At 35.8% G+C, this 24,810-nt stretch overlaps 1 protein-coding gene across 14 annotated transcripts in view; it reads right to left on the bottom strand.

Moving 5' to 3' along the window:
- szt2 (SZT2 subunit of KICSTOR complex) overlaps positions 1-24,810 on the bottom strand; it is a 119,145-nt gene that overhangs the window by 40,974 nt on the left and 53,361 nt on the right. For all 14 annotated transcript variants that reach the window (XM_089133710.1, XM_039656438.2, XM_039656446.2 and 11 more), the window contains 9 exons: positions 24,675-24,786; positions 24,335-24,422; positions 22,836-22,954; positions 19,584-19,748; positions 17,515-17,599; positions 8,615-8,791; positions 6,696-6,887; positions 4,389-4,591; positions 4,056-4,222 (listed from right to left, as the gene is read on the bottom strand). In XM_089133710.1, coding sequence (XP_088989836.1) covers positions 4,056-4,222; positions 4,389-4,591; positions 6,696-6,887; positions 8,615-8,791; positions 17,515-17,599; positions 19,584-19,748; positions 22,836-22,954; positions 24,335-24,422; positions 24,675-24,786 — 1,308 coding nt within the window. The remainder of the gene's footprint in view (positions 1-4,055; positions 4,223-4,388; positions 4,592-6,695; positions 6,888-8,614; positions 8,792-17,514; positions 17,600-19,583; positions 19,749-22,835; positions 22,955-24,334; positions 24,423-24,674; positions 24,787-24,810) is intronic.

The raw sequence follows: 24,810 nt of genomic DNA, 5'->3' as shown, positions 1-24,810 counted from the left end.
GACGTCATATTCCTACGGTAGCCGAACGCGAACAAACAGCGCTACAGAACGCGTTTCATCACTACCTTGAAAGAGAAGTAGCGGAAAGCTGGAAGCTAGCCTTACACTCCGTGAGTAGTGACTTTTCCCTTGTGAGTGGTGTAAAATATGTAGTTGGGATTGTTTCATGTAACTTAGTTCTCCCTCGCTGTGTTATGGGTTTGTTATGTTGGGGATAGATGTGCTGTTACGTTCGTGAGACAGCTGATGATTAGTATTCATGTCATTGACCGTAAAACAGTACGTTACAGGAATCACTAACCCGTCGATAGAGACTTTTACTAAAGTCTTTTATCACTAAAGTCGATCGCGAAGAATTTTAAAAATCAGAGAAAAAAAGCCTATTGTGTGTAGTAAATAGTATCTATGGGATGCGGAGATGACATGATTGTAACAGCGCGCGCAGTTCCGACCTTTGGACTCATGCAGACGCGTCCCAGCTCAGCCACAGTAACAGCTCATATTAGCCAGCTAAACTATTATACCCTGTTAGAAAAAATATATAGCTGCTCCCTCGCTGTATTATGGGTTTGCTACAGTATGTGGGGAGAAATGTGCTGCTGGTTACGTTTGTGAGACAATCAGCTGATTATTATTTTATTAAATTATATATTAAAACCCTTGATCCTCACCTGACTATGGCTTTGTAAACAGACAGTATTCATGATGTGGTTTATAATGGACTGTGGTACAGAAACAGTGACAATGTTACACACTCTTGGCTTACTCTGGCTATTCTCTGCTGTCTCAGCCGACGAGATGTTTGTCCCGTTTTAGCAACCGTAGCTTCTTCGAAAGGGAGGGGTGAGCAGTGGGCTGAGCCCTTAGTGCAAACCTGGTGCAAACTCGCAACCGAACCACTAGATGTCGCTAAAAGTCACACATTGCTCCTTTAAGACCTACTGTACTGCACGGATGTAATATAATATTACATATCAGATCATGTTTCCCAACAGTTAACCTAACGTTTATTTAAGGCATGAGAGATAATGTTTGCGTGAATACTAGTCAAGATAGATGTTTTTAAGGTTTTTTTTTTCTCCATTCGGTCACCTGACGGAGTTTTAGGACACCTTTAGGTCACCTGATGGAGTTTTAGGACACCATTGGGTCACCTGATGGAGTTTTAGGACACCATTGGGTCACCTGATGGAGTTTTAGGACACAATTGGGTCACCTGATAGAGTTTTAGGACACCATTGGGTCACCTGATGGAGTTTTGGACACCATTGGGTCACTTGATGGAGTTTTAGGACACCATCACCTGATGGAATTTTAGGATACCATTGGGTCACCTGATGGAGTTTTAGGACACATTTAGGTCACTTGATGGAGTTTTAGGACACCTTTAGGTCACCTGATGGAGTTTTAGGACACCATTGGGTCACCTGATGGAGTTTTAGGACACCATTGGGTCACCTGATGGAGTTTTAGGACACCATTGGGTCACTTTAAGGAGTTTTAGGACACCTTTAGGTCACCTGATGGAGTTTTAGGACACCATTGGGTCACCTGATGGAGTTTTAGGACACCATTGGGTCACCTGATGGAGTTTTAGGACACCATTGGGTCACCTGATAGAGTTTTAGGACACCATTGGGTCACCTGATGGAGTTTTAGGACACCATTGGGTCACCTGATGGAGTTTTAGGACACCATTGGGTCACCTGATGGAGTTTTAGGACACCATTGGGTCACTTGATGGAGTTTTAGGACACCATTGGGTCACCTGATGGAGTTTTAGGACACCATTGGGTCACCTGATGGAGTTTTAGGACACCATTGGGTCACCTGATGGAGTTTTAGGACACCATTGGGTCACCTGATGGAGTTTTAGGACACCATTGGGTCACTTGATGGAGTTTTAGGACACCTTTAGGTCACTTGATGGAGTTTTAGGACACCATTGGGTCACCTGATGGAGTTTTAGGACACCATTGGGTCACCTGATGAAGTTTTAGGACACCATTGGGTCACCTGATGGAGTTTTAGGAAACCATTGGGTCACCTGATGGAGTTTTAGGACACCATTGGGTCACCTGATGGAGTTTTAGGACACCATTGGGTCACTTGATGGAGTTTTAGGACACCATTGGGTCACCTGATGGAGTTTTAGGACACCATTGGGTCACCTGATGGAGTTTTAGGACACCATTGGGTCACTTGATGGAGTTTTAGGACACCATTGGGTCACCTGATGGAGTTTTAGGACACCATTGGGTCACCTGATGGAGTTTTAGGACACCATTGGGTCACCTGATGGAGTTTGGGACACCTTTAGGTCACCTGATGGAGTTTTAGGACACCATTGGGTCACCTGATGGAGTTTTAGGACACCATTGGGTCACCTGATGGAGTTTTAGGACACCATTGGGTCACCTGATGGAGTTTTAGGACACCATTGGGTCACTTGATGGAGTTTTAGGACACCATTGGGTCACCTGATGGAGTTTTAGGACACCATTGGGTCACCTGATGGAGTTTTAGGACACCATTGGGTCACCTGATGGAGTTTTAGGACACCATTGGGTCACCTGATGGAGTTTTAGGACACCATTGGGTCACTTGATGGAGTTTTAGGACACCTTTAGGTCACTTGATGGAGTTTTAGGACACCATTGGGTCACCTGATGGAGTTTTAGGACACCATTGGGTCACCTGATGAAGTTTTAGGACACCATTGGGTCACCTGATGGAGTTTTAGGAAACCATTGGGTCACCTGATGGAGTTTTAGGACACCATTGGGTCACCTGATGGAGTTTTAGGACACCATTGGGTCACTTGATGGAGTTTTAGGACACCATTGGGTCACCTGATGGAGTTTTAGGACACCATTGGGTCACCTGATGGAGTTTTAGGACACCATTGGGTCACTTGATGGAGTTTTAGGACACCATTGGGTCACCTGATGGAGTTTTAGGACACCATTGGGTCACCTGATGGAGTTTTAGGACACCATTGGGTCACCTGATGGAGTTTGGGACACCTTTAGGTCACCTGATGGAGTTTTAGGACACCATTGGGTCACCTGATGGAGTTTTAGGACACCATTGGGTCACCTGATGGAGTTTTAGGACACCATTGGGTCACCTGATGGAGTTTTAGGACACCATTGGGTCACCTGATGGAGTTTTAGGACACATTGGGTCACCTGATGGAGTTTTAGGACACCATTGGGTCACCTATTGGAGTTTTAGGACACCATTGGGTCACTTGATGGAGTTTTAGGACACCATTGGGTCACTTGATGGAGTTTTAGGTCACTTGATGGAGTTTTTCGGTTCCTTGCCACTGTTGCCTATGGCTTGCTCAGTTGGCGATATTCAAATTAATTAACCAATCAGTAATACCCTTGATCAGCTCTACCAAACGTGGATGTTTTTCCACTACGAAACGAATATTGTTATTATGTTTTGATTGATACTGTGAAGTTGCTTTGATGCAATCTATATCGTGAAAAGCGCTTTATAAACATACTTTGACTTGACTTGATCAGATCTGACAGTCCACGGTCCTGACAGTAAGATCGTTTTGGTTACATCAGCATGAGTTTGAAAATCTCATTTCACTGGTTCACACTCAAGCTATTGAGAATTCGCTATGATATATGAATATCACAACGTTGGAATACTGCGCTTTAAAACAATCCCAAACATGTGCTGAGAGGAAACGTGAGAAGCGAGTAGAGAAAAACAGCATTCTTAAAGGTACTCCTCTCAGAAAATTAACAAATAAAGATACTTTTAGGTGTTTAATTGCTATTTGGGCTTAAGGAACTATTTTTTATGAAAATCTAAAAAAAAAAAATTTCACCTGTTTAGCTCAAATTTATCCCGACTCCTTTTCCAGCACAGGTCAAATATAAATTTTTTTTAAGCTTTATATCAATTAACAAAATCTTTTTAACTAGTTTCAGTTTTAAATGGACTGTTTTGCATCTTACCATCTGAACATGAAGCGTGCGCAGATGTCATCTGAACAAACATAACCCTAGGAAACAAAACGTATTTTGTACCTCTGGGCCTGCTCTTGTTCGACTGCCATGGCTTTCTCATGGTTCCACTGCTGTTTGACGCTCTCCGTCTTGTGTCTCCGTCTGCCCATGCGACTGTCCTCGGCACGCTCCGGTATGATGTCATCCGTTGTCTTTGGACTGCCGAGTTCAGAAGTTTCTGGTTTACTCTACACAGACACACCATAAGACAGATAACTGGCACCAGTCCAATCATTTATGCTTCATTGCACATCATGCTGACCATCAATGCAATTTTGAAGGCGTTGACAGTCGTAATTAATGAGAGCAATTTGCTGTTAATGAAGACAGCACATGCTGAGTGAGCACACGCACCAACATTTCCCAGAAGCTGCGGCGGGTGCTTTTGCCCGTGGGCGTGGTGGACTCGGGTGTGCCGGCTCCGGCGTTCGGGGTGGAATTGGGGGCAGATATTAGGGTGATGGGAGACGGGCCGGTTCTGAGCCCGTGGGCTCCACTGGGCCGCCGATGACTCTCCTTCACCTCTTTACTGTCGCACTGCAGAAGACTCAAGGGAACTACAGTGACAAAACACTAAGGATCAGCAAAACCAGGACAAGTTCACCAACACACGCTACCGTTCAAAAGTTTGGGGTCAGTACGATTTTGTTTTTGATGGCTCTTCTGCTCACCAAGACTGCATTTATTTCATCAAAAATACAAAACAGTGAAATATCATTGCCATTTTAAATAAGTGTCTTATAAAATGTAATGTATTCCTGTGTTTAAAGCTGAATTTTCAGCATCATTACTCCAGTCTCACAGAAATCATTCGAAAATGCTAATTTGAAACATTTCTAATTATCACCAGTGTTGTCTTTTTTTCAGGATTCAGCATTTTTTTTCAGGAGAACAGCATTAATTGAAATCTTTTGTAACATTATAAAATGTTTTTATCGTCACTTTTGATCAAATTATTATAATTTTTTTTATCGTACTGACATTCTTTTGGATGGCGAAAAAAAAAATCAAGAAAATAAGAACAAATAATCAAACTAAAAGCATCAGCACAAATAAATACAATAAAGCAAAGAGACAAATAAAATAAACAGTGTTTTTCATTTTTTTCCGGTAGGTCTAACATTAGTTTTCAGATACAGAAATTGAATCGAAAAGAGATTAAATGTAAAACAACATTGCATATAATCCTCACTGTATAAATTAAATAAAGATTATTCGCTATTAAAGTTATAAAAGCTTTTCAGTTAACAGCAGTGAGTGATTTCCTTGTCTTTTTTTGTTTGAATAACATTAAAAACACAGACAGACAGCAGAAATATTAGGCTTCTGTCACTTTAAAGGGATACTCCACTTTTTTTGGAAATAGGCTCATTTTACAACTCCCCCAGAGTTAAACAGTTCAGTTTTACCGTTTTTGAATCCATTCAGCCAATTTTTTTGATATCTAGAAGAATATCAGTAACCAGACAGTTTCTGGTCTCATTGACTTCCATAGTATATATTTTTTCAAGTCAATGAGACCAGAAACTGTCTGGTTACTGATATTCTTCTAAATATCAAAATAAATCGTCTGAATGGATTCAAAAACAGTAAAACTGAACTGTTTAACTCTGGGGGAGCTGTAAAATGAGTCTATTTCCAAAAAATAGTGGAGTATCCCTTTAAGAGTAATCCAGTGATCGAATGATACTGATACACATGTTGTCTATATCAAATGTTTACATTCACTTAAGACTAGGGGTGTAACGGTACACAAAAATCACGGTTCGGTACATACCTCGGTTTTAAAGTCACGGTTCGGTACGTTTTCGATACAGCATAAAGAAAAAATGCCAGAGAAATGTCCTATTTGTTTAAAGAAAAAATATTTTTAAATAAGTGTGAGTTTTCCTAGATCTTGAAACTTTCAGGTTTATAAATGGGGGTCATCTTTGAAGGATGAACAAATAATGTTTTGGTCATCACATTAAAAATAACATTTAAATATATTTACTTAAGACTGTGTTTGGATGTGTAGGATACTCGCCAAGACGGCATGTTGAAAATGTTTGTGTGAACGTTAGAAGTCTTTTGAAAACATATTTGCACTTTTAATATCTATTTTAAATGTTTATTTTAATTTTGGGGATGAACCTAGATATTTCTTGTAAAACACTTTGGTCAATCAAGGTCGATTTGGTAACACTTTACTTGAAGGGGTGTTCATAAGACTGACATGACACCTTCATAACCATGACATGACATTTGTCTTGAATATGAAGTAAGTTTTATGCATGTTTATGACAATTTGCTCAATATTGACATTTTGAATGCATATATGACATTGTTTAAGATGTCTTTGTTATGACACCTTGACATAAACCCTAACATCATAACCTGCCAGTGTCCTATGTCATGACAACTTGACATTAAATTAAGTTAATCTGTCATGTGGTTGGCTTTGACATTGGCTGTCATGAGGCATTATAACTGTCATGAATATTTTCCATGACCTCAACTACAGTGTTACTATTTGAATTTGTCATTAAAAAGTTATAATGGCTTCATGACAGCCAATGTCAACCAATAAAGCTAAGTGGTTTCTTAAGTTTTATAATAAATCTGCTATGTCATGTTTATGACCGGTTATGACAGCATATCACATGGGCATCAGCTCGTCACCTGTGCTTTCATCCCGTTGGGCGGCGGCAGGCAGACAGAAAGTGTCCAGACATAACGGGTTGGGCAGCACGCGCATCTCCATGATGACATCACCGAGGGCGTGGCGTAGGGCGGCCCTCAGCCTGTCCGTCAGCTGCAGCGGGCTGACATTACCCTGCTCCCACACGTCGAAGCGCACACGCACAGCTGCTCCTGCGCACACACATCAACACACATGCTTTTAAATTTGTATGAAACGAATATTGCGCTAGACTTTTGTGACAAACTTTTCTTGACATTAACTTTTTTTACATTTTCTCTGGCCAAAATTTTGACCATCAATGGGAAAAAAAACTGCCATATAGATATTTTTAATATTATCTCATAATTTGTCAGCAGGTATATTAGGCTGCTGTCACTTTAAGACCTGACGCATGGATCCATGATTACACTATTACGCATGTCTTTTCTTTCTCAACTCACTTGAAACATAACGGACTGTGCTTACGTGAATACTCGCCAAATTTGACATTATTTTGTGTTTATTTGACTGTTTACGAGCACAAATGAACTCTAAGCACTGAGAGGCGGCTTTATGTGTGTGTACTGTGTGTGTGAGCACAAAATCTGCAGGAATGAGTAAAGTTATGCGCAATATGTGCGATCCCACGGCGAAATTCAAGCCCTGTAACAGCATCAATATCCATCCGGAGCAAATAAAACGAGTGAGTGAGTGGAGGCGGGTTTGTGTGGAACTGCGAGAAAGCACAGCTGGTATCTATTCTGCGGAAAATTACTATTAGAAGCATTTCATATATTTTAGTATCAATAGGTATCGAAAAATTCATATTTTTGACAACACTACATTGCACTGAGTTTATAATTTCAGATGCCTATTTAGAAGTCTACAATTTAAAAATGCATATATTATATTAGGGCTGTCAAACGATTAATCGCGTTTAATCGCATCCAAAATAAAAGTTTGTGTTTACATAATATATGTGGGTGCACTGTGTATAATTATATATATATATATATATATATATATATAAATACACACACATGCATGTATATTTAAGAAAAAAATATTATTTATATATAAAATATTTATATTTACATATATAAATTATATATAAATTAGGGCTGTACAAAAATTAATTGCGATTAATCGCATCCAAAATAAAAGTCTGTGTTTACATAATATATGTGTGCGTAGTGTGTATAATTATTTTGTATATATAAATACACACACATACATGTATATATTTAAGAAAATGTGCTATTCATATATAAAATATTTATATTTATGTAATATAGATTATGTATATATATATATATATATATATATATACAGAATTTAAGGGCAAATAATTCTTAAATATATACATGCATGCATAGGTATTTATATACAAAATAATTATATACAACACACAGAAATATATTATGTAAACACAGACTTTTATTTTGGATGTGATTAATCGCAAATAATTTTTGCACAGCCCTAATATAAATCTATATAGATTAAAATACTTCTTAAATATATACAAGCATGTGTGTGTATTTATATATATATAAAATAATTATACACAGTGCACCCACATATATTATGTAAACACAAACTTTTATTTTGGATGCGATTAATCGCGATTAATCGTTTGACAGCCCTATATTATATATAAAACTAAACCCGCCAAAGTGGAAATACGCCACAGTGGTCACCACTGCTGAAATACATCCGCATTTGGCGAGTGTTAACGACGTCAAGGGAATTGATTGGATGGTTGTGGTTTTCTATTGGTGGATCTCAACTGAGTGACAGGTTATAGCCCCGCCCTCGTCATCAGAGAAGAGAGGAGATGATGCGCGAGGGAGGGGAAGTTAGTCTGATTCAAGATTATGCGGGCACATGAATTACTGTTTGTTTGCAAAAGCTTCCCAACCTGAGCTCTGGCTGAGAGAGTCCACCTTAACAACCGTCGTCAAGGCCTCAAACTGGTCTGGCTGGAGCGGGATGGTGGAAACGTCAGCTCTAAGAGCCGGTCCGCTGCCGTCCTGAGCGGGAACCTGCAGCACGCAGCCTTTAGCGTCCACGAATGAGAGCGCGATGCAGGCGATACCTGGAGAGCGCAGCAAGAGAACACGGTTAGAGGAGAAAGTGATGGAGTAAATGAGCTTGACTGAGAACAGATGCAAAAAATGATGCAACTCAAATGAAAGCAATACATTCATCTTGTGCTGAAAGACAAACGGGGGTTTGCCATAGAGACGCATGCTTATGCAAACAAAGCCACTTTCTGTGCTCAAGGGGCTGATTTTTATTAAAAGGAACAAATCTTGTTATATGAAGGTCACAAGAAATCAGTCTATCCTCATCATTTATTATGCTTCTTTTTCAAATGCCTTTTATGCACAGATCTGATGCATAACATTTCAATATTAGAATACGAAAAAGCATCATGATAACAAAAAGTGAAATAAACAAAACATTTCAATATTTCTTTGAAAATGTATTTGTTTGTGTGAATTTCAAAAATTGTGCTGTCCCTTAAAAAACAACAAATTTGTTTTAATAATGTTAGTTTCTCAAAAGTTGTACAGTTATATAGCACTTGTGAACAGCATGTTTTTATTGGGTGTAATTTCCATTCAAGCTTTAATTTAGTCAAATTATGCAAAAAGTGTGAAAATGTTATTTAATAGTAGAGATGCACTGACACTAAATAAATACAATTATTTATTTAAATATATTAAATAAAAATAAATTAACGTCTTAACCCTTGTGCTTCAATTAAAAAAAGCCACACATAGCAGGTACATAGAGGACAAAAATGTCTGTATCAAAAAACTGTCATAAAAATATGTGAATCTTGGGAGCACAGACTAAAGTTTGGTAGTATTTTTAGGGCTGTGCAAAAATGAATTGCGATTAATCGCATCCAAAATAAAAGTCTGTGTTTACATATAATTATTTTGTATATATAAATACACACACATGCATGTATATATTTAAGAAAATGTGTTATTCATATATAAAATATTTATATTTATATTATATAGATTATGTATTTATATATATATATATATATATATATATATATATACAGAATTTAAGCACAAATAATTCTTAAATATATACATGCATGCATAGGTATTTATACAAAATAATTATATACAGCACACATAAATATATTATGTAAAAACAGACTTTTATTTTGGATACGATTAATCACAATTAATTTTTGCAGAGCCCTAATTATTTTAAAGAAGACCCATTAAAGAAGATTATTGCTAAAGTAAAAAAATAATAATAAGTAAATCCAAAAAAAGTTATATAGGTATAAGTTTATGAAAATTCTTTATGAAAATTATTTTATATAAAAAAAATAAAATGGCAAGAAAAACAAAGCCATAAATCTAAATAAGTTGTGTTCCAAATTTGAGGATGATATCTCAAAAAAATGATCTTACACTTATGATCTTAAGTTTTTCTCTCTCAAATATTACAAGCACACAAACACATATACACACACACACACACAAAAAATGTATTGAATGAAAGCCTCTTAACAAAGATTGCATCATTTTATAGTTAATTTGCCCTGTGATTAAAAATTGCAGTTTCAATGGGCACATAAAAATCCATATGTCCATAAAATAGATATAAAATAATATCTAGATATAAAATATCTAGATATAAAAGCTAGATAAATAATTAAATCTGTTTCCACAACTCTCATTTTCACCACAAAACAGAAAACGTTGATCAGATGAAAAACTTGACCAAAAAAAAAAAAAACTTAAATGAAAATAAGAAATGTTGTCTAAGTTGAAGAGCTAAAATGACTACAACTGAAATAAAAATGCAAAACAAAATTACAAAAAAAGTTAAGAGAGTTTATTTTCTAAAAGTGCCCCCATATGTAGCCTTAAATTATATAAACACAACTATATTTCAGAAAAACAATGCCTCTACTTGAGTACAAACTCTCATAAATCCTTGAAATGGGTTTTTCTGCTGTTGCATCGACTCGGTTGTGCTGTTTACAGCGTGAAGCCGCGGCTCTGATAAGCGCAGAAAGAGAGAGATTTCCATCATTAGATTCTCAGAGATCGATGGCGCCTTCGCTCCAGTGGTTGTGGCTATAAGAAAGCCTCGCAAACAGAGCGGCGGTCGCATTAAAAGGCATTAGCAGCAAACAGTGGAGCGCGAGCAGGGATTTATCCAGCTGCTTGTATTAGCGTATGCCGTTAGCGGTTTGAAGCATGATCGATGTGTAAGTGTGTGTGTGTGCCAGATATCAGATACTAATGCGTTGCACACACACAATCATATCACATGCTAAAGTGTGCATGTATTCTGCATGCGTGTGGCCTGGATGCATATAGGAAAGGTCTGAAACACAGTACATAAAAGCAAGTTCAATTTCCTGCAACATCGCACTCCTGAAATGTGTCAGGATGTGATTCACAAGGCAATGCAAAGCAAGTACGTGTTGCTTTCAGAGCAGTGCCAATCAATGAGTAGCTTCTCTTTGCCCTCTCATCTAAGAAGTCCGTTCGCTGTGATCTTTTAAGAGCACTTGATGAGGTGTGATGTAGTGTGGCGTGACCCCTGCGCTCCAGCGAGACTACATGAAGACAGAGAAGGGCCCTTCAATCTCTGCTGGACTCTGCCTGTCTGACCGAAGCCCTAGAGAGCCCATCATGGAAGTCACTTTCGGATTTATAATGAGTGTGTGAATGAGATGACTTTGGACACAGACAATCTGATCTCAAACACACGCTACAAAGTGAACATTAGGTCTGGGCGACGATTAATCGCATCCAAAATAAAAGTTTGTGTTTACATAATATATGTGTGCGTAGTGTGTATAATTAATTTGTATACGTATATAAATACCCACACATGCATGTATATATTTAAGAAATATGTGCATGTATATATTTTATATATATTTATTCACAATTAAAATTATATATAAATATTTGATATATTAATAACACATTTTTCTTAAATATATACAAATTAATTATACGTACACACTACACACACATATATTATGTAAACACAAACTTTTATTTTGGATGCGATTAATCGCGATTAATCGTTGCCCATCCCTAAAACACACAATGTGAAATTGTCATATACAATGAAAGAATAAATGTAGCAATACTTGCAAAAATTTGAAGGGTTGTTTCGAAAGATTAAGATTATACAGAAGCACTGTAAATTCACCTTAAAGTTTTATACATTAACATTAAAGATAACATAAACTAACATTTCTTAACTAGTTTTTATTTTACTTCTAATCGGCTGTTCAAAAGTTTGCGAATGAGGCGTAAAGAGCGGTGTGGTAGATGCAAATACGCCTCATTCGTGTGTCAAGTTCACGCGAATTGAGCGTCTGGCTCGTTAAGCGCGTTACGCGCAAATGATTTAGTTAGTGCTATTTGTGCATTCACGCGTTTGACGCGCGAGTTGAAAAATCTGAACTTTGGCGTCAATTCGTGCTGGATGCTTCAATAAATTATTGTGTAATATGACTAAATTTGTGTGGTTCTAATGCACAACAAAGCAAATATTTTATCACTCAAAACTTTATTTCAATATACGAGACAATATGAATGAACTCGAAATGACTCGAAAAAAGACTCGTTCATTTTGATGAACGAGTTCGAACAGGAGAGTCACGAACGCAAATCACAGAGCAATGCTTATAAAACTTAAACTTTGTTATTTATTTTTTAAATGAGTGTTCGTTTCGCTTGATATGACCCTTATTCATCGTCTGGAGTCGTTTAAAGCCCTTTGAAGCTGCACTGAAACTCTCACATGGGGGTGAGTAAATTATCAGCAAAAGTTTTTTTTAAAAGTGAACTACTCCTTTAAATGTTGTTTGATACTTCCTAACTAAGCAAACATAAAGGCACATATTGCAATACTATTGCAAGATGTCAATCATTGATTGTTTGCACAATGCTCCTTTTCTCAGTGCACTTCACACTGACTGAATTGTGAGTATTAAATTTAGTTTTAATACACGCCAGAAGCATTCAACATCTCCTAGCATTAGCAAGGTGTTTTGAGTTGGTGATTGGGCAGCCAGCTTAAAGGAACAGTTCACCCAATTTAAAAACAAACAAAGTTATTTATTTTCTCTTATATGCATCTGCATTTTGATGTAAGACAATCTGTAATGGAAATAAAAACAGTCATGCTTCCCATTTTTCAATCTGAGCATGAATAAAAATGCGATTTTCAGCAAAAAAAAAAACGATTCAAATTCAATCAGTTCCTAAATATAAAGTTATGCAATGGCTTGGAATATAGTGCGCTGGTCAAATGGACAACTTCTATGATGCTTTTTTATAATTTTTAAGCTATAGCTACAGGTATATATAGATACAGTAGCTATAGAGATTATGTTAAACTTTTCCATCCTGTTTCCATCCAAAGTTACGAATTTTACTTGAGCGCAAAATTATAACATCGTATCGAACATTTGAAAAAATAAAGTGCTGTTTCCATCCAGAACAAAAAACTGCCTTCCTGAAAAATGCCGCAAAATGTCACTAGGAAAAATGTCTTGTTATCTTGTGTTCGGAGGCGAATGCCTGGTGTTTGGGAAAGCAGTCGTATAAGACAGTTTTGGGAGATAGATAATTAAACCGACAGACTTTGCTTTGGCGTTTCCATCTAGCATTTTTGTATGTTGTAAAAACTGGGTATACAAATAGGTGGATGGAAACAGCTACAACATGAGGGTGAGTAAACTTTCATTTTTGGGTGAACTACCCTTTTATCATGTGACCATGCAGTTCCACACGCAGCCAGTGGGGGCGCCACGGGATAGACAGCAGAACAGTGGAGTGGGTGGAGGGTCTTATACCTTGAAACTGAGAGGTTGGGAAGAGATTCTGAACAAGGTCCGACATTGTACCTGAGGCACGACAGACACCCACAGGACAGAAACAATGAATGGGACAAATCAACATTAATGATCAACCAATAAGCAGTGTTGGGGAGTTAAGAGTAGCGGCACCAACTTTAAGTTGCAGTGTGCGATTTCTTCGTCACTCGCAGCACTAAAGTAGTTTGAGCATTGAGAAGCAGTGTCAGAAAATCTCTTTTCTAGAGTTTATTTTACCAGTTTTAAGCTTTTCAAGATTTTAAACAATTCAAGTCATCAATTAATGTTCATGTTGAAAATTCACGTAAAAAACCTCTCTGGTTTGAAAATCTTAATGGGTTTTAGACTTAAAATGAAAGATTATTTCTTCAATGGCCTTTCAATGTGGCACAACCGTAACTTCAGGTCAGTTGTATTGTGGGTACATTGGTGTTTGAGTTTGAATCAGCTACTGTAGTCGGCATCCTAATTGTTTCTGTACCAGAATACTGATTAAAATGAAATTAAGTTGCTTGGCAAGCTACAATATCAGAAAACTACTGAGGGAGATGAACATAGAGGTAACATTCAAATGCTAATTTCAATTAAATTGCCTGCATTAACATCCAGTGTTGTTATTGTTAACTAAACTTTTTTAATTAAAATGTGAAAATTAGTTGATACACCTATTTAAACCACCAATGTTCCCTTGGCAAGTAAATTAAATAAAACTACTGAAAGTACTAAAACTCACACCAAAATAATTGAAACCTTAATAAATATATATATTTTAAAGTCAAAATAAAATTATGAAAGCACAGAAAATTACTAAAATATTATAATATTAATATTATAATATATATATATATATATATATATATACACAAACTACCAGTCAAAAGTTTTAGATCGGTAAGATTTTTTATGTTATGTTTTTAAAAGAAGTCTCTTCTGCTCACCAAGGCTGCAATTATTTGATAAAAAATACAAAAAAAAGTAATATTGTGAAATATTATTACAATTTAAAACAGTGGTTTTCTATGTGAATATATAGTGAAGTGTAATTTATTCCTGTGATCAAAGCTGAATTTACAGCATCATTTCTCTAGTCTTCAGTGTCACATGATCCTACAGAAATTATTATAATATGATGCTCAAGAAACATTTATGATTATTATCCATGTTGAAAACTGTTTTTTAAATTTTTATTTCAGGATTCTTTGATGAATAGAAAGTTCAAAAGAACAGAATTGATCTGAAATGGAAAGTAAGTAAGAATTTATTTTTTATTTTTGGGGGAAAGAAATTAGAAAATACTTTTATTCATCAAGGATGAGTTAAATTGATCAAAAGTTACAGTAAAGACATTTATAATGTTAGAAAAGATTATATTTTAAATAAATGCTGTTCTTTTGAACTTTCTATTCATCATAGAATTTTGGAGGAAAAAATGGTACACGACTGTTTTCAACATTGAAAATAATAATTGATGTTTTTTGAGCATAAAATCAGCATATTAGAATGATTTCTGAAGGATCATGCGACACTGAAAACTGATGTGTGATCAGCAACAGTAATGTTGAAAATTCAGCTTTCAAATGACATTTTAAAATATATTAAAATAGAAAACAGTCATTTTAAATTGCCATAATATTTCACAATATTACTGTTAGTCATTTTTTTTATCATCAAAAAAAGCAGCCTTGGTGAGCAGAAGAAACTTCATTTAAAAACATAAAAAAATCGTACTGATCTAAAACCTTTGACCGGTAGTGTATATATATATATATATATATATATATATATAATTTTTATTATTAATATTATATAAACACATACACAATAAAACAATATAAAAATAAAAACATGGAACATATAATTAATGCTAAAATAACACTGATTAATGTACTTGCGTATGATATGTTTTGAGTCATCCCAGGACATGTAATGGCTTGTGGGAAACTCAAACCCATCTCATATGCACACAGCACTGGTCAAGCTGATAATAGTGAACATCTCAGTGAAGTCCTGCCAACCCCTGGAGAAGCTGCTCCGACCTCTCGGGAACCGATATTACTGTCATCCTGCATCAATAAACCCACAAGTAGACGATTCCAGAGCCACAAAGCCCATTATTTACATTCTGATGAAGTGCATGAGCTGTAATGGTGGAAGAGCATCCAGTAATGGTCCTTTTAATAGCGGGTGCATTAGGAGATCTTCAGGAGCAGCTCTTCCAGGTGTTTGGGTGGACTGTCAGTTCATTAGTGTTAAAGAAGAGGAGAGGAACCCTGTGGCTCCCACTTCTGCTGTCTCCTCCTGACAATGATCTCTCTGCAATATTAGGACCCTAAGAGGCTTGTTAAAGACGCTTCACGTTAATGAGACAGACCCTGCGCAGCACTCACAAACTTTACACTCATACTCCAGTATATTTATAAACTGCACATTCAGCCCAAAGGAGTGTTAAAACACCCTGATTTGAGGACTTAAAGGGGTCGGACGCAGATTTCAGATCAGATTTGAAATGAAAGGCCAGATTTTAAACTGTACCACTTAAAGAAGCTCGACTGTATTTTTCTGTAAGCCTCAGTAGAAGAATCGAAGAGTTCAGATGCAAAAGCCTCTAAATGCCATTGATGATTTTTATCAAACTTGTATATTTAAGTTCAGTAATTTCACTTAAATAACAATTAATAGGTAATTATCATTGCCATTTAAGTGAAATCACTGAACTTAAATATACAAGCTTGATAAAAATCATCATTCTAGAAGAAAATTTCAAATGGCACTTAGAGGCTTTTGCATCTGAACTCTTCAATCATGGCCATTGTTATTAGTCATAATTAAGCTATAATTGCGAATTTTGCTGGTCTAAATTTAGATGTTGATGAAGAATAGTAAAAGTATGCCAGAAAACACATGCTCATCAAGATTGCATTTATTTGATCGAAAATTACAGTCACATTGTGAAATATTATCACAGTATAAAATAATGGTTAATTTTTTTTGAACATTTTTCATTGATGAATAAAAGTCAAAATAGAAATCTTTACTATTACTTTTTATCAATTTAACACATCCTTGCTGAATAGTGTGTATTAATTTCTTTCAAAAAGGAAATAATTACTGACCCCAAACTTATATTGTTAAACACGATTTCTATTTTAAATAAATGCTGTTATTTTTTTTTTACTTTTTATTCATTGAAGATTCCTGAAAAAGGTCTCACAGGTTATAAAAAAATATTAAGCAGCACTAATGTTTCCAAAATTGATAATAAATCAGCATATCAGAGTGATTTCTGAAGGATCATGTGACACCGAAGACTGTAATGCTTTGATCCAATAAGTTATTTTTTTAAAGTATATTAAAATAGAAATCAATTATTTTAAATTGTAATAATATTTCAAAATCTTACTGTGCTTTTTACCTTGCTGACAATTAAAGACCTTTTAAAAAATATTAAAATTAGTAATGTTTCCAAACTTTTGACCAGTACTGTATATATAAATACAACAAATTTTATTCATAAAAAAATTTCATGAACATTTGTGTCCTTATATACAGTACATGTTATGTACAACTTCAACCACTGCTTAATACCTATTATACCTATACTAATACTACCTATTTAGTACACATAGATCCAGGAACAATGAATTATGGGGAGGAGCTCAGTCACGACGCACTGGTGTAAATACAGAAATGTGCTCGCTCTTTAATAAGGTGAAGCTAAACAACACTGGCCGGTCAGCAAATCCAGCGAGATGGAGAGAAACTGCCAGCAAACACGGATGGAAGGAAGAAATAAAACTCATAAAGGTAAACAGGCAAAGTGTGTGTTATTCAGGACCTCAGAAATAAGGCGCTAAAGGAGTCACACCACAGAACAAAGGAGATGCGGATGATGTTTGCTAGCTAGGCTGGGAGAATATGAGTGTCTTTACCTTTGCCTCCGGTTCCTTGGCCTCCAGGTTTATTGTACAGATAGATGTCATGTTCCGGCAGCTCGCTGCTCAAATGGAAGTAATGCTGCAGCGAGAAACAAAGAAAACTGATTTATCTATAATTAAAACAATGGTTACACTTTACAATAATGTTCCAGTAGTTACCGGTAATAAATGCCTAACATTTAGCAATTCAGTTGTTACAGTATGTATTCATCTTTGGTAACGTTAGCTCAGGTGCATTCATTAATATATTAACAGACACACTTTTTGATTTCAATAGTGTAATAGTAAACGCTGACATTCCCATAAAGATTAATTTAGAAGTATTTTTCATTGTTAATAATCTCATTTTAACAAATAGAATCAACCCAAAAATTATGCATGCATATTTTATATCTTCATAATGATCCTCTTTTTTTGAAGAACTGGCCATAATCATAGATTTTTTCCTTATTATAGATATGATTAGGTACTGATATTTGTAATTAATAGATAATGTTAGCCCGTTTTTAAAAATCAGACCTTAAAAAGGTACTAAGTTGTAATTATAATCACTTGTTCGCCATTATGTGAGGAAAGCCCCATGACTATTGTGCACTTTGAAGTCTAATCACATATTAGCTTCTAAAAAAGGGACATTTAAGAGAACACAGAAATGCAACAGTGTGTGTTTTTATGACTTGGCTCCCGGTGGAGAAGTGTATTATGGGAGCTCTCTGAATGAACTCTCAGTGACCTGTTAAACAGAACCGCACTCACTCAGAGAGCAGAAATGTCTAAACACATTTGCAGAGCTCTGCTGCGCTCACACGTTATCTACGGTGATTCGCTTCACACCCACAGGAAAGTATAAACCGCTTACTGCAAACCACTTTTTACACTTTTCTTTTATATATATATATATATTTACATAATCAGTAGTATTTCTAATGAATGGATTTCAGACCATTTTAACATGATTTGCGAAAGTGAAAAATTTGAAAGTTACTTTTTTGAAAAATTTGAGTTACTTTTCTTTTTAAAAAAAGCACATTTCATTTGCAAAATATTTAGTTTTAGTTTAAAAATTCTAATAATATAATAATAATTCAAAATAAACCATGTGATTATTCTTAAGTATTTTAAATATAATTATGCATAATTTTTCATGTTATGATTCATGAGTCATTCTCCCCCTGTGTAATATTTCTTCACAAAAGCTTAAAAGGAGTAGTTAACTTTTGAAAAAACTTTTGCTGATAATTTACTCACCCCCATGTCATCCAAGATGTCCATGTCTTTCTTTCTTCAGTCGAAAAGAAATGAAGGTTTTTGATGAAAACATTCCAGGATTTTTCTCCATATAATGGACTTCAATGGGGTCCAAACGGTTCAAGGTACAAAAGAGAGTTTCAGTGCAAACTGTTCAAAGGGCTTTAAACGATTCCAGACGATGAATAAGGGTCTTATCAAGCGAAACGATCACTCATTTAATAAATAACAAAGTTTAAGTTTTATAAACTCAAATGCTCGCCTTAATCTGTTCTGTGATGCGCGTTTGTGACTCTCCTGTTCGAACTCGTTCTTTAAAACGGAAAATCTTTTTTTGAGTTATTTGGTTTATTCAATGAACGAAATTAACGAAATGACTCTAAAAAAAGTCATTTAGATTTTTTCATCGTCTGGAATCGTTTAAAGCCCTTTGAACAGTTTGCACTAAAACTCTCATTTGAACCTTGAACCGTTTGGTCCCCATTGAAGTCCATTATATGGAGAAAAATCCTGGAATGTTTTCACCAAAAACCTTAATTTCTTTTCGACTGAAGAAAGAAAGACATGGACATCTTGGATGACATGGGGACGCAGCAAAAGTTTTTTTTAAAGTGAACTACTCCTTTAAATTACATCACATTTAAATGTTTTGGTATGATTCTGCAGTGTATAAACCGTACTGAACAGATTACTTGCCGATTTATAATGAGTTACAGATTTTATAACTTAAATCTACAGCATTGCTTCTCTGACACGTGACCATCTCTATTAATCAAAAGCACTGGGAATGTGTCCGTCTGTCCGTCCGAGTGTACCTTGAAGTGGTGCTCGATGTTGCTGTCGGTGTATTTGGGGATGTGGAGGAAGATGAGGAGGTTCTGGCGGAGGTAGTGAGCCACGGCCTGGATCCACGGCACACAGTACTGAGGCAGACAGAACTCCATCACCTCCGTCGCCGGAGAGCCGGGAGGCTGAATGAACTGACACAAAGAGGAAAGAGTGGACGTGTAAAAAATGATGTGTAATCAACACAAATCACATCCACAGTCTATTATCCAACCGTTAAATCTCAGACGACACGCCAGCTGACCGCCCACAGACGGAAACTGAGCCTCTGATGTACAGAGAGAGAAACAGAGACCGCACCTTTTCGGCGATACTTCAAAAAATCTTCAATAAAAACTCACAACATTACAAGCAAAAAGTATTTAAAAAAAAAGCAAAAAGAAAACTCTAAATACAGTGCATGAGTGCATATTTTTTCCACAAATGTGTCTCTGCATAACAAAGTAAAATATCGTTTGCTTAAAGTCCCCCTGAAGTCAATCATTTAATCCCTTAAAACTGATATTTGATCACATTTAAAAGTTTTTTCCTTGAAAAAAAATATTCAAGCCTTAAAATAGCTTGAATGTAATCCGACACCAGTGTTGGGTAATTTACTCTAAAAAAGTAATTAATTACTAGTTACTAATTACCTCTTCAACAGTGTAATTAGATTACACTCTCTAAAAAGTATTTAATTACTTTTAATTACTAATTACTTTCAAAATCTCACATCAATCTCATCCAGGATAGACATGAATCCGTTTTAATTCTTTCAAATAAATACTATAAAATTACATTATAAAAACATACTTTTTTTAACATCAGACAATACATTTTGATGTTAAACCCACTATTGTTTTATGTCTGATCTCATGACATTTCACACTTTTTTCATACATATTTTACAATAATTCATATGAATTTGTACGAGTGCGGTCGTAATATTTAGACACCTCATAAAATGCATACGAATCGCTGTGAGATCGGATTGATCTATACACAGTATTTTCCTCAATTACATCAGAAGTAACTGTAATTAAATTACAGATAAATGAAGAGTAATCCCTTACATTACATTTTCAAGGGAAAAGTAATTAAATTACTTAGTAATTAGTTACACCCAACACTGTCCGACACCCTTGCCTCATTTAGTGTATGTGGTTCTATGAATATGCAAATGAGTCCCGCCTCCACTCACTCACTCAGCTCAGAGATCCACTCGTTGACGATCCAACGGGTTTCCCGTACAACGATGTAACTCGATGCATCGTTGAAGAAATCAACTAGCTCGTCACGACCGTTTCCCGAAACCATATCATCGCAAATCGGACGTTCAACCACGTAGGTTTATGACATCACGCACGTGGTGGACTTTTTTAATGGTTTTAATGAAACAGTCGAATTAATGCTAGATGTTTTGATATAAATTAAAGACATGGCATCTGAGGAATATTTCTAACTTTTCTCTTTTTTTTCAGATCGTTCTTACACACTAGAGATCGTTCGCACATGCGCACTCTTCAAAAACAACGCTTTGAATCTCTTGATAAACTCAAAGACCTAAATTATATTTGTATGTATTCTAGGGCTGTCAAACAATTAATCGCATCCAAAATAAAAGTATGTGTTTACATAATATATGTAGGTGCAAAGTGTATAATTATTTGTTATATATATAAATACACACACATGCTTGCTAGAAATATTTTCATGTATATACTGTATTTATATATAATTTATATTATAAATATTTTACATATAAATAATTTTTTTTTCTTAAATATACATGCATGTGTGTGTATTTATAAATATATATATATATATATATATATATATATATACAAAATAATTATACACAGTGCACCCACATATATTATGTAAACACAAAATTTTATTTTGGATGCGATTAATCACGATTAATCGTTTGACAGCCCTAATATATTCTAAATAAAAGTGTCAGTTTGCTTATTTTACTCAAGATAAGGATTTATTAAGTGCACGTCATCGAATCTAGAAACAAAGAACGAGAGCTGTCGTTCCAAACACACATTGCGATGTCGTTTGCGAACCATGGTTTCGGGAAACACCGACTCGTTGAACTACACTGATAATGACGGAAATTGCAACCATAGTTGGCTTGGCTAACGATGCTTTCGGGAAACGCACCCCTGATTGGTTACAATGTTGTTTGTGGCGTCAGAAACACCAGCGATTTCAAAGCGTGTTTTTGTTTCACAGCAGTTTTAACCCTTGTGCTGCATTAGATTTTTAACACCGTTGAGTGCATTAAGGACCAAAAATGGCCACATATTAAACATTGCCTAAAATATTATATATTATTATTATTTTCCACTTTTACCAAGTTAAATCTTTTAACCAGCATCAGTCCTCATCATAACTACCAAAAATGTATTCAATTTCAGGATTTTAACCCTTTAATTACCAGTTTTGTTTGCGAAACCATCGATTTGTATAAGAGGAAAAAACACAAAAATTCAATTATTTTCAATAAACTAAATGCAAAGAGAAAACTTTAGATTTGGATTATCACAGTCCCACTTTGCAAAAAATCCCACTTAGCGCGATAGAGACCAAAAATGGCCACCTATTAAACATTGCCTATTGCCTAAAATAAGGTGCATTTCCACCCATAGGGAATAAATATGTAGTGACGTCATTTGGTGGAATACACTATATAATGCAAATATAATGCTTTTGCTTCAAAATGAAAGGATGTTTGTACAAAAATCATGTTTTATGTATTACTGACAGCCTCAGATTTAAACAACGTTTTAATGGGTTTCAATGGGCCATTTTTGGTCTTTATGGTGCTGAGTGTTACTATTTGATCTACACAGTGTGTGTTATACATATTTTGCAAAATGGGATCACATTTTTTACATGTATCCAAAAAGTCACAATTTTGCCAAATTTCATACCATTTGCATTAAAACAGCCAAAATGGTCAAAGAAATTAAACTGCAAAAGACCAAAAATGTCCCTAATGCAGCATAAGGGTTAAGGAGGAAATACTCAGCAATGCTGTCGACTTATGAATTTACACATGGCTTGTCTTGAAGCATATTAAAAAGATGTGTAAACAACATTAAAAGCTTGATTTTCACCACAGGGGGGACTTTAATCTGTTCTGCATCAGCTTGTGGTTAAGAACAAGTCAGACACAGAAAAAAGAGGGTTGAAAAGAGAGATGGTGGATGAGACGGAGAAAGAGGGATCACCTCCACATCTGCAGGCGTCAGTTTACAGTTCCTGACCAGCATGACTGTAATAATGTCCAGCGTGGCCTCGTCCAGACGCTTCCTCAATACCTTCACTAACTCATCGGTGATCTCTGGACCTGTACATCACAAAACATAACATCTCACTGTAGTATATGTCATATTATGCAGGTAAAATTGCTCACAGATTGGAAGCCACTTCATATTGACTTTCGATTTATAAATCAAGCCTCCCTCAGAGCTGCTCGCCTAAGCATGAAAAGTCCCAATAAATTACAAATACGCATTTAAAATTAAACTGATAGACTGGAAATGATTTGTATGGGTACACTTTGGGAGTGAAGTAAAACATTTACAGGAATGAAATGGGCGTAATGACAGCAGGACGTGTGCGAAGGACAACAGCGCCTCCTGTCAGATGCTGATGCCACTGCATGTGCTGATGGAGAGTCCTGAGAGATTGACTTAGCTAAAAAATCTATGCTGTTTCTCTGTACTTAAATTATTGTAATTTTTTTTAACTTATCTAAATCTTTGCTTTATGTATGCTTTGAAGTATGCTCAACTTTGTATGGTCACACTTGACTGAATTTATATTTTACGCACCATATACATACACATACATATATATACATTTGGGGTCTTTAAGATTTCTTAATGTTTCAGAAAGAAGTCTCTTCTGCACACCAAGGCTGCATTTGATCAAAAATATAGTTAAAACAGTAATATTGTAAAATGTTATTAAAATTTATATATGTGTATATTCTCTATGGTAATACATGTTAAAATGCAATTTATTCCTGTGATCAAAGCTGAATTTTCTCTTACTTACTTATATTTTTTGGTATTGTTTGTAATATATATACACACATAAAAATAATCCCACATTAGGATTTTACCCTCTTTTTTTGCATTTTTTGCCAATATAAATGTACTATACACCTTTAATTTGTATAAAAAAGAAGGAAAAAAATAGAAAAAGAAATTGGTAAAAAATACATTTTGTAACATATTTCAGTCTCTGCATAATACTTATAATTTTCTATTATTCTAAAATGTGCAAGATGGTCATAATAAAGACCAAATAAATATTTGCTCGTCAAAATTAAGATAAAGGCAGTTTGTTGTCATACATGACTCTTTCTTGTTAAACCATTTCAACTGCTAAAATCGCATCTCCGGTATCGCTGCACACTTCTTCTATTCTACGGTCTCTTGTTGAAAGTACCTTGTTGATGCTTTTACACTTTAAATGTCATTTTAATGTATGATGGTTGAAGGGTGAGTAGAATAATATCATCTCATTGTATCCAACGTACAGAAAAAAAAAAGAAAAAAAAAAGAAAAACATAATTGCTTTCATAAGGCGAGCCTTTCACTGATTGTTTATGAAGTTACACCCATAATTCGTGCAAAGCGTCATGGGAATGAGGTGGATATGAATGCAAGGCTCCTTATTGGTTCTGCTCTCACTGTTTTCAGACATTCATCTTGCTCACCTGCAGTCCCCACGCCATGCACCAGCAGCAAAATGTGTTTGTCCACCAGTCCAACCGGCCTTGAGCCTTCCAGAGACGAGCGGGATCCCTATGAGCAAAAGATGCATGTTATAACATACTTACATCACATCAGGCACACTGGAGCACGGGTCTACGCCTGTTTTCCAGGCAACAAACACATAATTACTCAGATCTTCTATCGCTTATCTCATCAGAATGAGCCTCATAACACAAGGACAGGTCAGCGCTTTGCAAGTCTCAGGTAAATCGGAGCCCTAATGGCTCCTGAGGGCTCTGGTTTCCTAAAGCGTAATGAGAAGTGACAGTATGTGAATGTTACCGCGAGGTCCTCGGAGCCCAGGGGCTCTTGGCTGCGGGCCAGACCGACAGAGCGTGTGTGCATGTTTCCATCCAAATCACTGTACTTCCCTGCCTGAGACGTCTCTGAGAGTCTGTGGAGACAAGACAGATGGGAC

This window comes from Pimephales promelas, chromosome 8 (genome assembly GCF_988280905.1).
Source record: "Pimephales promelas chromosome 8, fPimPro1.hap1.1, whole genome shotgun sequence".
Taxonomy (NCBI): domain Eukaryota; kingdom Metazoa; phylum Chordata; class Actinopteri; order Cypriniformes; family Leuciscidae; genus Pimephales; species Pimephales promelas.
Note: the sequence above shows the minus strand (reverse complement) of the source record. Positions and strands in the feature narration are given on the sequence as shown.